At 31.8% G+C, this 14,382-nt stretch overlaps 2 protein-coding genes across 3 annotated transcripts; one reads left to right on the top strand and one right to left on the bottom strand.

Moving 5' to 3' along the window:
• Positions 1–477: 477 nt before the first annotated feature.
• On the top strand, positions 478–4,296 carry LOC114385432 (mitoferrin-like). Its single transcript, XM_028345509.1, has 2 exons — positions 478–1,562; positions 3,672–4,296. Exons 1-2 carry the CDS (start codon positions 804–806, stop codon positions 3,885–3,887), a joined length of 975 nt encoding a protein of 324 aa, XP_028201310.1. The 5' UTR covers positions 478–803; the 3' UTR covers positions 3,888–4,296.
• Positions 4,297–5,674: 1,378 nt separating this feature from the next.
• On the bottom strand, positions 5,675–12,468 carry LOC114383234 (shewanella-like protein phosphatase 1). 2 transcript variants are annotated; one of them, XR_003660434.1, is made up of 10 exons: positions 12,135–12,468; positions 11,186–11,286; positions 10,851–10,964; positions 10,346–10,558; positions 9,455–9,590; positions 9,128–9,303; positions 8,249–8,327; positions 7,985–8,054; positions 7,537–7,646; positions 5,675–6,115 (listed from the first exon to the last, which is right to left on the bottom strand). XR_003660434.1 is itself a non-coding variant. In XM_028342858.1 (10 exons), the coding sequence occupies exons 1-9, from the start codon at positions 12,319–12,321 to the stop codon at positions 7,560–7,562; spliced, it is 1,173 nt and encodes a 390-aa protein (XP_028198659.1). In that variant the 5' UTR covers positions 12,322–12,468; the 3' UTR covers positions 5,675–6,115; positions 7,537–7,559. The 2 variants fall into 2 exon arrangements, 1 of the variants encoding a protein (XP_028198659.1); XM_028342858.1 differs by having other exon boundaries at positions 8,239–8,327.
• Positions 12,469–14,382: the final 1,914 nt, after the last annotated feature.

Below are 14,382 nucleotides of genomic sequence, written 5' to 3'. Positions count from 1 at the left end.
AAATTCTAATATTTAAATATTATTTTTTATTATATTTTATATGTATATATTATTTGAGTTTCATCATATTTTACAATATTATTATATTAAATTTATATAGTATATATCACTTTTTTTATATATAAAACTTTGTTTAAGATATGTTTAATTTAAAATAGATAAAAGTTTGTTTTTTATTATAAAATATTTATTTTATTAATAATTTTTATAGATTATTATTAATAATTTTTTAATATAATTTGTTTAAAAAATAGAAAAATATAAATTTTAGTAAAATAATATGTTAATAAAAATAAAAAAAGAATCTAAAACAAATCCTAAAAAATTGATTTGATTTGATTTAAATTTGATAATAAATTTAAACAGAATATAATTTTTATGTTTGGTTAGATAACTATTTTTTTATAAGAATGGTACCAAATGGGATCACGAACATCCACTTGTTATAATATATTAGAAGTAGTTGTAGTTAATAAAAGATTTTCATTGTTACTAAAGAAAAAACACATTGAAAAGCCCTCTCTCCCAAAAATTTGGAACCCTAATATGCAAATTAACTTATCATCAAGGCTAGTACAGATACAAAGTCCTGGACTCAATCCCATCTTCAATTCCCATCTTAGCTACTTCTCAAACCCTCTTATCATCACAAGACACAGCTTCAAAGAAAGTACTAGTAACCATTCTCTCTCTCTCCTTCCACGCAATAATCAATAATCAATCAACCTTCATGATACAAAAATCCCCAATCCCCAACCGTTAATTTTTCAATTTTTGATTTTTATTTTTTGGTTTTTCTTCTAATGGCGACGGATGCAAGGGCGAAGTTCCAAAACCCGGAATTCCGGCCCGATTTCCACGCGGACTTAACGGTGTCAACTCACGACGGCCTCCACTTCTGGCAGTTCATGATCGCCGGATCCATCGCGGGCTGCGTCGAGCACATGGCCATGTTCCCCGTTGACACCGTCAAGACCCGCATGCAAGCCATAGGCTCCTGCCCCGTCAAATCCGTAACGGTCCGTCACGCCCTCAAGTCCATTCTCCAATCGGAGGGCCCGTCGGCCCTCTACCGTGGCATCGGTGCTATGGGCCTCGGCGCCGGGCCCGCCCACGCCGTCTACTTCTCCGTCTACGAGACCTGCAAGAAGAAATTCTCCGAGGGCAGCCCCAGCAACGCCGCGGCGCACGCTGCGTCCGGCGTCTGCGCCACCGTGGCCAGTGACGCGGTGTTCACTCCGATGGACATGGTGAAGCAGAGGCTGCAGCTGGGGAACAGTGGCTACAAGGGGGTTTGGGACTGCGTGAAGAGGGTCATGAGTGAGGAGGGGTTTGGGGCGTTCTATGCGTCTTATAGGACCACTGTTTTGATGAACGCGCCGTTCACTGCCGTGCATTTCACGACGTATGAGGCCGCGAAACGCGGCCTCCTGGAGGTCTCGCCGGAGAGTGTGGATGATGAGAGACTGGTTGTGCACGCCACTGCTGGGGCTGCTGCCGGGGCTTTGGCTGCTGCTGTTACCACGCCACTTGATGTTGTCAAGACTCAATTGCAGTGTCAGGTATAATTGTAATGCTTATCATCATTGTTGTTGTTGTTGATATTTTGCAATTTTGACTTTTTTTTCCTCGTTGTAGTTTTGAAAGTAGGATAGGATGTGTATTGTTTACTGGAGTTTTGAATTGTTTAGTTCATGACTTTATGGTTCAGTATAAGAACAATGTGGCTGTCGTGTGGGAAAAGAAGTGGATTGCAATATTGATTGAATTTTAAAGTGTGATAATTCGGTTTGAATGAGGCTAAGGTTTGATGTATTAGCTTTCTGTTAAGGTTCAGTATATTATGAGCAATGTGACTGGTGCTTATAAAATAAAAATGTGGCTGTGGTATGGGAAAACAAGTGGATGGCAATATTCAATCGAATTTGAGAGTGTGATAAGTACATTTGATTGAGGCTTAGGTTTTGTATTGCCATTCCTTTGATTCAACCTGTGCAAATATGGGATAATCATTTTGGCTTATGTTTCTGTTATGTTAGTTTCAAGGAAGTTCTTTGTGCTTCTGTGGTTTTTTCATACAAAGATATTCTTCTACTACAACAGAGGCTCTGGGAAAGAGTGAATCCAATGGAAAATAGTTTGATTAGAATTGTGGAAGATGACTTTAGAAATTATGCTCTTAACTAGTTTTACTGTGATTTTTAGTTGGTTTTTGAGAAAGTCCAATGAAGTTAATTGATCCTTGTTGCCAACCCCACTTATTGGGATAGGGATTGACCGATTGGGTGTGGGTAATGGGACACACTGGGTATCAAAAGCCTGCCTCAGGTGCTCTAAAATGAGTTGTGCTCTTGGATCTGATTTCTTAGGATTGCAGGTAGTTTGAGCTGCCTTGCTGTATTCTTAGTTCTTTTTTCTAAGTCTTCTCTGTTGTATAGGATTTGTTATTTGTTATCCTTCACATAGTTGTACTTGACCATTTTCTCGCTGATGAATTTTCTTCCTCTATGTTAACAAAAAAAATAAAATGAAAGTGGATGCCAGTAGGCTAGTAGTGTATTTTGCTTAAGGATAGATTGATTATTAAAACGGTAAACTTTTTAAATAACATATCAGAAAGGCATATGGTATAATGTGTGCATCTATTCCATTAACATGTGCTCCTTTGATAAAATATGACTTATTCCCATCAACCAACATTAGAGCTGTAATTTTACCTATGGTTCTATGTTATTTTAAATAATGCAAAGAGAGAGAGAGATGATAAAACTTAGACTTTACAATTTATACTTGAGTAATATAATAGCAGAAGAGTTATAATTTGGTGAGCATTGGTACATGTGAGGAGCGAGAACCGTGTCGAGAAATAGAGAAAGTAATTTTAACAGAGATTTAATTAAGAAAGTGGTGACCAATAGACAAGGAAACCAGCAGGAAATACGGTAAGAGGATGAGAAAGTTGTAGGGTGTTGATCCCATCATAACCTTTTTAAAATCTATTGAAATTTAGCTCTGTTAATTTGGCATTTAGGAAAATAAACCTTGGGTCTCTATGCAAATTTCCATCCCCACCCCATCACTTGAGCCTATGAAATTTAGAGCTTTAATCAGACAAAATGGTGTTCAATTGGAGTGCTGAAGATGATGGTACTAATGACTGATAATGTTTGGATTTGAATAGCTTTGTATGTTCCTTTCAACTCTTGTTGCATTTTTTCTTATTAAAATGGGACGAGTTCGTTTTATTATGATTCTGTAGAATCATATGTAGATTGAGGAGTTGACAAGATCGTCTTGTGTAGATCAGCATCCTTATAAATTTATTTTACCCTTTTATTGTTTATATGGGGATTATTAAAGGTTTATATTACTAAGATCATACATCAGAGGAACCTAATATTTTCCAATCAAACAAAAAATGTTCCAAATTGGATTGTGGTTTCTGGACTCATGTCATGAATTTTATTATTGTTATTATTTTATTATTATTTGTATTGTGTAATATGGTGCTAATTAAGTTGATAACTGTAAATTGATTGTGTAACAACTTTTTATTGTATGAATTTGTTAGGCTTTATGAATGATGGTAAATTAGGGGGAATCAGACAGCAAATTTTTTCCCCGTATCTTTCCTTTCCTTGGATAGTAAATTGACATGGTTGATGCTGCAGGGTGTCTGTGGTTGTGATAGGTTCAAAAGTGGATCAATTGGGGACGTTATCAAAACCATAGTGAAAAAAGATGGATACAGAGGGCTCATGCGAGGATGGATTCCAAGGATGCTCTTTCATGCTCCTGCAGCTGCTATTTGCTGGTCTACATATGAAGCTGGAAAGTCCTTTTTCCAAGATTTCAATCAGCAGAAAGACATTGGCACTGTTACCTAAATAAAAGAGTTTGAATATACATAATTCTTCGGATTCGTTATAGATGATTCTGTATAGATGATTCTGTCTGTCAAAATTGATAAAATGCTACAAACGGGGGTGTGAGCAAGCAAGCCTTTTCAAGTTCTGCGTTCTAACCCCAAATAAATATACAGAAAGCATCGGTTTAACTACGACTGGAGAAATTGTTTCTTGTACACATTGTCAGTTTTACTTATGATTTTTCCCCCGCTTTAGCTTTTTGCTAGTTTCATTTAGACAGAACATTATCCCATGGAAACACCACTACGCCACATGAAATTTTTGCCATAGTTTCATGCAGTTGTAAGTTTTAATTACGTTAAAGATTATTTTGATATTCTGAAATTTAAGAGATTTCATTTCCTGGCCTAAACTATTATTATTTGTTGTCTATCTTTTCCACTTTAGTTGTTCCTGGCCTAAACTATTATTATGTGTTGATGATGTGTTTTCCATATTTTTTCTGATTACATGGCAGTTTTGACGATAAATATGCAGGGCTCATGAATCAAGTCCACGTTTATATATGCCTTTCTATGGCACATATCTCTTCCTATTTTAACGTCAAAAGTCGCAGGAGCTACAAAAGCAGCTTCTGCTGAATTCATGTCCAATAGTAACAAACGTTATTAAAGTAGATATAAAACTTGATGTTAGCGAGTCATTTGAATGATATATATATATATATATATATATATATATATATATATATATAAATCAAAATATTAATTAAAAAACTCAGGCATGAAAAATGTATTTGAATATTTAAATTTAAATATATCTAAGGTTTCTGACAAATGATTAAATTTTGTTTTAGGTTTTTAATCATTTTTTTTTGTAAATTTACCAAATGATAACCAATGATATAAACACGTAGAATAAAATTCAATCATTTATAAGAAACTTTAAATATATTTAAGCCTTAAATTTATTACATATGCACCTATCCACCTTCTCCCTTCTCAAATTAAGTCTTAAACTCAATGTAATTAAATTATGTCTTAAATCCTAATGTCATCATTCAACTACATATGCATTCAAACCATATTTTTATTTTCTGTTTGCTGATGCGTTAAAAGTGGGCTCTTTGATAGCGTAGTATTATTGCTTTGCATGTGTTTGCTCTCTTTTTTCTGTTTTTCTCTGTACGTCACCAAAAAAGAATATTCTCCCCCAATAGGGTATCATAATCGGGAATGTTAAGTGGGAGAAAAATGAAAAATTGAATGGTTGATGAATTGACTTATGCAACTTGTTTCTTATATGCAACAAACATAGCTCTTATAAATTTTTTAAAAATGGTTTGATTCAATTTGTCAGACTCATCTAAGAAAATGTCTGATTTTTTTGGGTGAACTAAAAACTAAACCACACTTAACAAGACACAAAACCAAATGGAACAAAAACTAGTGATGTTTACTATACAAACCAAACTAGTATAGACTGCATTAAGGAAATAAAAAATATACGTTACAATGCAAAAACGCCAAAACAACAAGGCAGTTGCTTCTCCGTTGTATCTAGTTTAATGCCTACGCAAACAGACACTAGATTGCTCAGTTTAAGGGCCCATTCGATTTACTACCAAAATCAATTTCACATACTATAGCCTGCATTCTAATGTAACATTTGTGATGATTAAGATTAATTTACCCGCATATATTTATGATTTTCAATGGTTAACAATCAATTCTAACAAATTTTAATACATTCAAGACACTAATTCTTTTGAATGTTTTAGTTTAGTCTATGAACACCCAGTAACATACACAAAATATCTTCATCCATTCTGAAGTGGCACAAAATGCTTCAAGAGGTTAGTCATGTCAAGAGTTTGAAATAGAACAAATATCATTAGTTAAAGAGTGCCAGAGGAAGCTAGATCTAGTGAGATGAGGTTAATCACAAACATTCGAGCAGTTTCGAATGGGACTGGTTAATGTAATATGTGAAAATGCAACTGATTCAGAAGCATACAATATTTACATTATTTACCCTTCTCCTCTTCCCTTCTTTCTCTTGTTGTATAACCCATTTTCAAATGTTTCAATATCTTCTGCCTTGGAATTTCTCTCTCAGGATTTTTTTGGTTGCCAAAATAGGTATACTGTTTCCTTTCTTCACAAGTAACAAGTAACTTGCATTGGTCATCGGGTATTGCATATATTTGCCAATGTTAGACTTCACTAGTTGGATTCCCCTACCTCCTGCAAAAGCGAAGTAGAAATATATATTAATGGAGATTTTGCTTTTAGTTCCTACTAAATCACTAATTTGCTAGGTACTTCATTTTTAAGACATGAACCACAATTAAAATCCTCCACTATATTGCATTCGCATGGATAATTGGACAATTATTACCAAGAACCACGACACATTCAAAACAAGTTGGAAATTACTAAATAACAGGTCAAAGTAGCAGCATTATAAGATAGTAAAAAAGAATGTGATTTTAGTTCCAATATTTTTGGTCAAACATGGTGAAGGTTCCTATACTTTCATATCAATGAATTTAAGAATACGTGGATTTAGTCCCTCTTAAATTTAAAAGACATGAATTCTTAGAAATGAGGGACTAAATCTACATGTTTTTTTTTTTTAAAGTTTAAGGACTAAATTTATGAATATGAAAGTATAGGGACCTTGGCAATATTTGATCAAGAGTTTAATGCTTATGCACTAAGTTTTACACTATCATCTAATGATAAATTACTGTTTGAATTACTTTAAAATAATTATTTTAAAATTCAACAAATTTATCATACATGAATGGTGGGTGTGATTAAATGACTATAAAACTTTTTATACTGTTAGTGTATAATCTTTTTTCTCTTTGATCAAAAGTATGGGGACTAAACATATTTTTCCCTAAAAAAATATTGGCTAAATGAAAATGACTCTTTTACTTTTGTAGCCAGCCAACTAAGTTCCTACTTCCTAGTTATGATTGACATGGGGTGAAAACTACATAATACAGGCTTGTTTAAACAATAAAATTAATTATTTTAATTTTTGAGGTTTTTCACATAAGGTTTTAAAGGGTAGAATGAGAGAAGCAAGCCTCGAAAGATCCTAACACATGACATGGAAATATGGAATTACAACAATGCAGAACAGGAGCCCATCCATAATTCTCAGATAGGAGTTTGGCAATTGCTACCATACAGGACATGAATCAAGCCTAGAGCCTTATCCCCCTAGATATTGTGGGCTACATGGTTTGAAAAATATTATTGGGGCTTATTTAAAATCAAATTTTCAATAAATCCATTAAAACCAGAAATCAATAAATTTCAAAATAGTGATAAAGTTCCATGATTCAATTATTTTCTTCTCTTCTTTTTCTGATAGGTTTTATAGCATATTGCTTATTTTATAGCAGTGCATGAGCTATTTTCTCTTAATTTATTTAATTTTTACTTCATTCTGCTCACCAAGAGGTATATGGAGTCAAAGAATAAACTGTATAAATTCAAGAGGCTGGGGGCACCCTTATTGGGTGGAAAGTTTCAACTTGCAAATGTCATAATACTAAAGTATATTGTCAATAAATAACAATTACTTTAAATTTTTCAATTGAATCTGTAATACAACAATCAATCAACAAGCAAATTGTAATTTAATATACCTGTTGAATAATTTGTTTTTCTCTTAAGTATATGCAGCAGCTTGAAGTTCACTGTGTCTGTCCCTTTTGCACCTTATAACTCTTGCTTTATCGTCTATAATTTCTAGAACCTGGAAAATATGAATTCAACTATAAATTCCAAAAACTATTTTAAGTCAATCAAGATTGTAAAGAAACAGGAACAGACTACACGATAAATTGAATTTACTAATTTACATAGTTCCAATGCTAATAACAGTAATACTTTTCCCACAAAAAAGCCAATGCTTTTCTATGGGAAGTGAGCACTGGGATGTCCAGAAGAAAGGTTCAGAAGCATGTAATTATCTCTCATAACATCTAGTATATAACCAAAAGTATTTAACTTCTATTGACTCAACCACGGAAATGCTTAGCTGAGGGTTTTAAATATTAAATTAAGGACATTATGCTCATGGATTTGTTTTACCTCTGGTTTTGAATTCAGAACTCCACTGGACATTCCAACATCTACGCGCCATATGCTACAATTGTATTTACTGTAGGAAGAAAAGACCTAATTTCAATTAATAGACCTATTCCATCCACAATGAACTAAAAGACCTACATATAAGATATGTATTTGCCATTTAAAGTTAAAATTCAAGTATAGTAAGATAAACATTATTGAGATTTTAGACATGAGGTTATTTTAACCATGTTTAAAGAGATATATTCTTTTACCAATTTACACCTATAGTTTGAGGAGTATGTCCAACCACCATTGCCTTAGCACCAACTGCTTGCATTGTCTCGTCAAGAATGGAACATACCTGGAAATCAAATTTAGTTTCAAATTGTCAATCCATGTCAGCCTGAAACAGAATCCCATTAATCTGCTAAGGATCTCAGAAATTAAAAATTAAAGAATGTCATTAAGTAATTAGACATAAATTAAGAAACATTCGATAAAGTGGCAAAAAGTCCCCATCATAATTTAAATGTGTTATGACATTTTTAATGAACACTGATAAAAAAATGTTGCGCAAAGATTGTATCAAGTAGTTTGTTATCAGGAAGGTCTAATTGTAATTTTTGAGATGTTAATGGCCTTTGCAGGCATGAAATAAATTTGCAACTTCTTGCATGCACATTGTAAAGATTCATGTTTCTCTAAGCAATACCGGATATAAAGCTCATCAGTTAATTGTTGTTTTCTCCAACCATTTTACTTCTTTGTTACATCATCTCTGTCTTGTCACACTAACTCACTTTTTCCAAGTTTTTTTTTAGTTATAGAGGTGCTTTCTTCTTTTATTTTAACTTTCAGGGGGAGTACATTTTGTAGCTTTATCCTTCTTCTGGAGAATAACATTTATGAGTCCATTAACTCACCTTTGGCCTCATAATATGGATTAAAGAAGAAAGAAGACATATATCCAGATGTAAAGTAAAATTTAGATACCTATGTAAACCATCCATTAGAAACAAAAACAGAAAAAGGAGAATTGCACTGCAATAAAATCTTTATACTTTCAAGGGGGGCAGGGTTAGTTACCATGTTTCTATTAACTCCACATAGGATCTTTCTATTAGTTAAAGAATACTGTTACAATCTCATCAGTAGACTTACCTGTTTAGCCTGATAGTCCACTAAATCTGGTGTGTCTCTTGAGTATAAACGATTCCAAACAACACTATCATAACCCCTAGTGGCAATGAAAGGCATTTTGTGAGTATTGTCATCCTCATGCTGACCTCTCATCCACTCAGACACTTCTTTATTCATCCTCTCTAAGCCATATGCAACTACAGAAAACGAAGAAAATAATATCAGGCATTTGTAATCAAGGTAGAACAAATTCGAAAAAGGTACTATTATATATAGTTGATATTGCTCGAGTAAAAATCCATCTCAAGTTAAACAAAAGGAAAAGAAAAAATGCCACAAAATATTTACCATGGTGAGGAAGAAGTCCACCATGACAGAAGACCCAGTCATTGACCTTTAGTACAACAGCATGCCTTGCAAGCTCACGTGCAAGAAGCCCACCAGGCCTAAAGAGGATTGATCTGGCAATGACTCCCTTTTGTCTCTGTCCTAATAATTGGAAAACTTCATCAAAAAACAATAGAAAATCATATTCAGAATAACATAGAGTTTCCTTTTGAAATAAGAAAACTTATGTTGTACTTCTAACTTCTAAGGTGACAGTATTTCTTTATGACCCCAGACAGATACTAGGACATAATCATACAGCTCTCTAAAATTTCCCTTTATTAGCTTTTTATTAAGAGGGCAATTTATTGATTCCAAATTATCTAAATCTCTTGACTGAATTCAAAAGGTCTTGTTTACTAAAGTTCCATCTATTTGTAAAACTCATTATGTAAATTACTAAATGACTTATATTATAATTTAACTTGTTTTCCTTCAGTTTGTCCTTTACACAGAAAATGTCCTAAATCTGTAAAATGTACATTTGATTGTGTCAAGCAAATCATAACTGTGAAGGGGTGAATACAGTTAGATGTGTAAAACAATTCATGTGCTATCACCAAACAGTTTAAGCTTTAGGGGTAATTGGTTCATGATTTGGTATCAAAATCTTGTAACCATGTGATATAAAGTTTAATTCTTGTTGCCCTAATTTTAGGATAGCTCTTATTGCAATTCTTTTTCTAGTATTTTGATACGTTGATTTGGGAGTACGGGTACAATTCTTTTTGGGGGGTTAATTCAACCAAAGCAGTTTGAAAGAGGAATTTATGCTTAGAAACAATAAAAATATATAATGACTTAAAGAGAATAGTACATGTGAAAGAAAAGTGGGACAGAAATTTATAGTACCTTCAATAAATTCCAAGGTCCCCAATAACTTTTTGACATTGTTCGATCTTCTTTCCACCTTTTAGAGACATCAACCCAAGAAGTAAAAGTTTCCTCCCAGTCACCTTCAGAACCATTGATATATTCTAAGAAATCATTACACTCATCAAATCCCCCAGACTCAACATATCTAAAATCCCCTTCCACATTCATGGTCTCATGATTTCCATTTACCTAGATGAAGCACATTGAGTTAAGGAAAGTTGCTTTAAGAGAAAGATAATAGCTGAAAAATAATGAATCTGTTTCTTCTAATTTTACAAATAATTTCTTCTTAATACTTATATTTTGATAAAGACAGAAATTTTATAAAAATAATGACAAGGGAAACATTGCATGAGGAATTGACATCTCCTTGGTGATGTTGTCTGTAACATTCAGTTATTAGAGATAGTAATTCCAATGTTTTATAATCCTGTATACCAGTGATTGAAACTTTTGAGTTTGAAAGTCACAAATGACACACCTGAAACACTGCTCCACCTTTTTCTTTTGCCTGTCTATCCAATGATCGCAGCATGGACAAGATGGCAATTTCATCTTCACCTCGATCTAGTATGTCTCCAAGTTGAACCAACACCTAGTGCATGGAGAAAAAAAATAAATTCATATGTTAAAATCTCTCATTTCTATGATATTCTGTTTTTTTTTTTAACAATGGATTTCTTCTGTACAAGTTTGATCATTTCATAAACTTGGTCCTTTCAACAATTTTTACTACGTTAACTAATAGTATACAATAGAGGCTACTAATTTGAATTAAAACTAAGAGCAATCCATTATGATAAACAGTGAGCATACAGTTTCTCCACCAGTCCATAAGTCTCGACCATCAGAGCTCAATACACCAGCCATTTCAAGTGCAGACCTAGCTTGCTTAAGATCTCCATGTAGATCTCCAACTATGCAAGAAAATTAGCTTTAATAAGACATAATTGACAGACAACATGCACTAAAAATCAAAACAAGGTTAGAAAATGATCAGCAAGAACATTATCATGACAGTGAATTAATCACAGGACACTATGCTGTCCACAGAAGCTCTTCATCTCTTTAATTTTGAGAGTTTGTATTGAAGTTCCCTAATCTAAGGCTATAAAATATAAAACAAAAATAATTATTCATACTACAAAGTCAACAAAGACAATTAGTAGTAACTATTAAAAAAGTGCATTTCAGCAGGATCCATCAGGAAATACCAAAACCTGAGAGTGGTACACTTGAAATTTCATAATAAAAAAATCTAAAACACAAAGTTGAACACAGACTTATGCATCAGCTTGTAAGAGGTCAACAAAACTAAGTTCAACTTTAATCGGAGAATCACTACACTGCATTTATAAGGTTGGTTATTCTTCTCTTAAAGTCATAGTCCATATGATACACATCGTGAGAAACTACTATATTGGGTACCAAACTACCAATGTTTAAGATGGAAACTCCTCCTAATTATATTTTTCCATACGCATGGAAACAAGATCAAACACAAAAACCATATATTCAATTGACCTTAGTCTCTTACTTTCAAACCAACACAAGTCAGTATATAATCCATATTTCCACCATGCAAATTATTTTTCCAAGCATTCAGCCCAAATTATCAACTTTAAACATGCCTATTGAGTGGACCTTTTACATTTCTTTGTTTTATTTCAAAGCAACAATAACAAAAGAACAATTCAATGCTTTGCTAAACACATTCAAAACCAAATAGATGCCACAAAACAAAGTTGGAATAAGAGAACCAAACCAGCAAGAATTCTGCGACCAGGAGCAGAAACAAAAGTTGGGGGGTCTCCACTGACAACAATGGGTTTCAAGGCACTAAGATTGTTGTTGTTGTTGTTGTTGTTATGAAGAAGCAAAGAAGAAGAAGAAGAAGAAGAAGAAAGAGAAGTTGGTGGGACTGGTAATGAGTTTAGACACAGTGATGCCATGTCTTGTGAAGATCATTTGCTAATTGCTATGTTATGTTCCCATTGATGGCACTGCTTTGAATGAAACCAGAAAAGGACACTTTTCTGACTCGTAACTCAGACAAAGCTCCTCAACCAAGCATTTGGTATATGTGTTCGTTTCCCGTACGTGAGAGCTGAGAGAAGATAAAGATAGCATTTTAATGTGCCTCTACTGTGTGGTTGCTTCATGGTTTTTTTTTTTTTTCATTTTTTTTTGGATATTAAAAATAAATGAAAATTGACTTTACTTATTAAAAAAATTAAAAAATTGAAATAAAAATCGATTTTATGTTAAATAATGGCTTATTTGCAGCTCTACTTTCTTTTCTTTTTTTTCACAAAGGAAACAGAAACAACCATAAGGATCAAATTAATTAAAAAAATTCTAATTTATATTGTCATTAGCATAATAATAAAAATAAACATCAGAATCAAATAAAATCTCCATATCTGTTAATATATAAATGAGTTAATTGATATGGATGCTTTAAATTTACGTAATGACATGCTATTACTTATTACTCCTCTAATGTGAGATAATTGTATTTTAGAGGACAAAGTACAATAATGATCATATTAAAAGACTAATGGTTAAAATTGTAATTAAATTTAGATTTTGTTATATATATATATATATATATATATATATATATATATATATATATATATATGTATATGATTTTGTCACAATAATTAACGGTTTATATTCTAATCAATGACTGTAAATTGAGCGCAATTTATTCTCAAAATAGTGCACATCGCTCAATTTAGAGTAGTCAAATTCTTTAGTTTGATATTATTTTTAAAATATAATAAAGGACTAAATATTAATAAGCACCAACGTAGTAGTGTTTATTAAATAAATTGTGCATACTATTATATTAAATTAAGAGTAACAAATCAAATTAATTCTTAATACTTTGAGTTGATCAATTTAGTTTTAAAAATTAATTAAATGTTGAAATTATGTAAAGCAAATATCCAGAATTTATTTATACATTTTAATTCAAAAATAAAAATTAAGTAGTTTGAATTCATTTAAACATTATATTTTACATTTAATTTTTAGCACTAAAAATATTTTCTGATAAAGCATAATAAATTTAATGAAAATTTTAGTTATTCTAGAATATTATTTCTATTTATCTCTGAGTTATTTTTTAATTATAGCTGAAGGTAGTATAAATTATTTTACATGAATTTTTAGTGACATTTATACTATTTGCGAATGAATTTTTTTCATCAAAATGTAAAATGTTAAGTTTTTGGAATAAATATTAATACAATACACCATTGAAATCATCTTTAAAAAAAGTCAATACACCATTGAACGCGTGGAATAATTAATTATGGTCTCGAATCAATATGTAACTCTGGCTTTTAAATACTTAAAAGAAAAAAAAATTCGTCTATAATCATTTTATTTTATTGTTATTTTTTGTGAAGGATGTCTATAGTTTCTAAAAACATATTATTATATCAGGAGGATAAAAAACTTGTATTAAGCATTTTATATAAGGGTTAAAGTAAATGCCTTTTTAATATTTCTTACACTTTCAGGACAAAATTAATCATTAATTATAATTTCAGAAAGTAATTTAGAATATCACTCATTGCCCTTTTTTCATTGTAATTCTGAGTTTTTTTTTTATATATATTTTCATTTTAAGAAATCAACAAGCCAAATTTGTGGCCAGATTTGAACGGGCCAGATTTGTGGCTGACATTTTAAACGGACTATTTATGATTCTAAAATAACCCAGCCTTACGTCGGTTCGTTAAGAATATAAAATTAAATGGACAAAAGAAAAATGAAACTTAATTAGGACATTTTAAAGATAAGAAAGATCCAAACATTTATTTTAATTCAAAATATTTTTTTTAAAAAATACTTAAAAATATTAAATAAATTTTAATTCATAAAATATTAGATAATTTTAATTTTCGTCTTGACAAAAATACTTTTTTCAGTATAATTTTTTTTCATTTAATCCTTAATTTTACTCAAACATTACATTTTTTTAATTTCTATTAATATAT

Source organism: Glycine soja, chromosome 14 (genome assembly GCF_004193775.1).
Source record: "Glycine soja cultivar W05 chromosome 14, ASM419377v2, whole genome shotgun sequence".
NCBI classification, from domain to species: domain Eukaryota; kingdom Viridiplantae; phylum Streptophyta; class Magnoliopsida; order Fabales; family Fabaceae; genus Glycine; species Glycine soja.
This window is presented reverse-complemented; position numbering and strand designations above follow the sequence as displayed.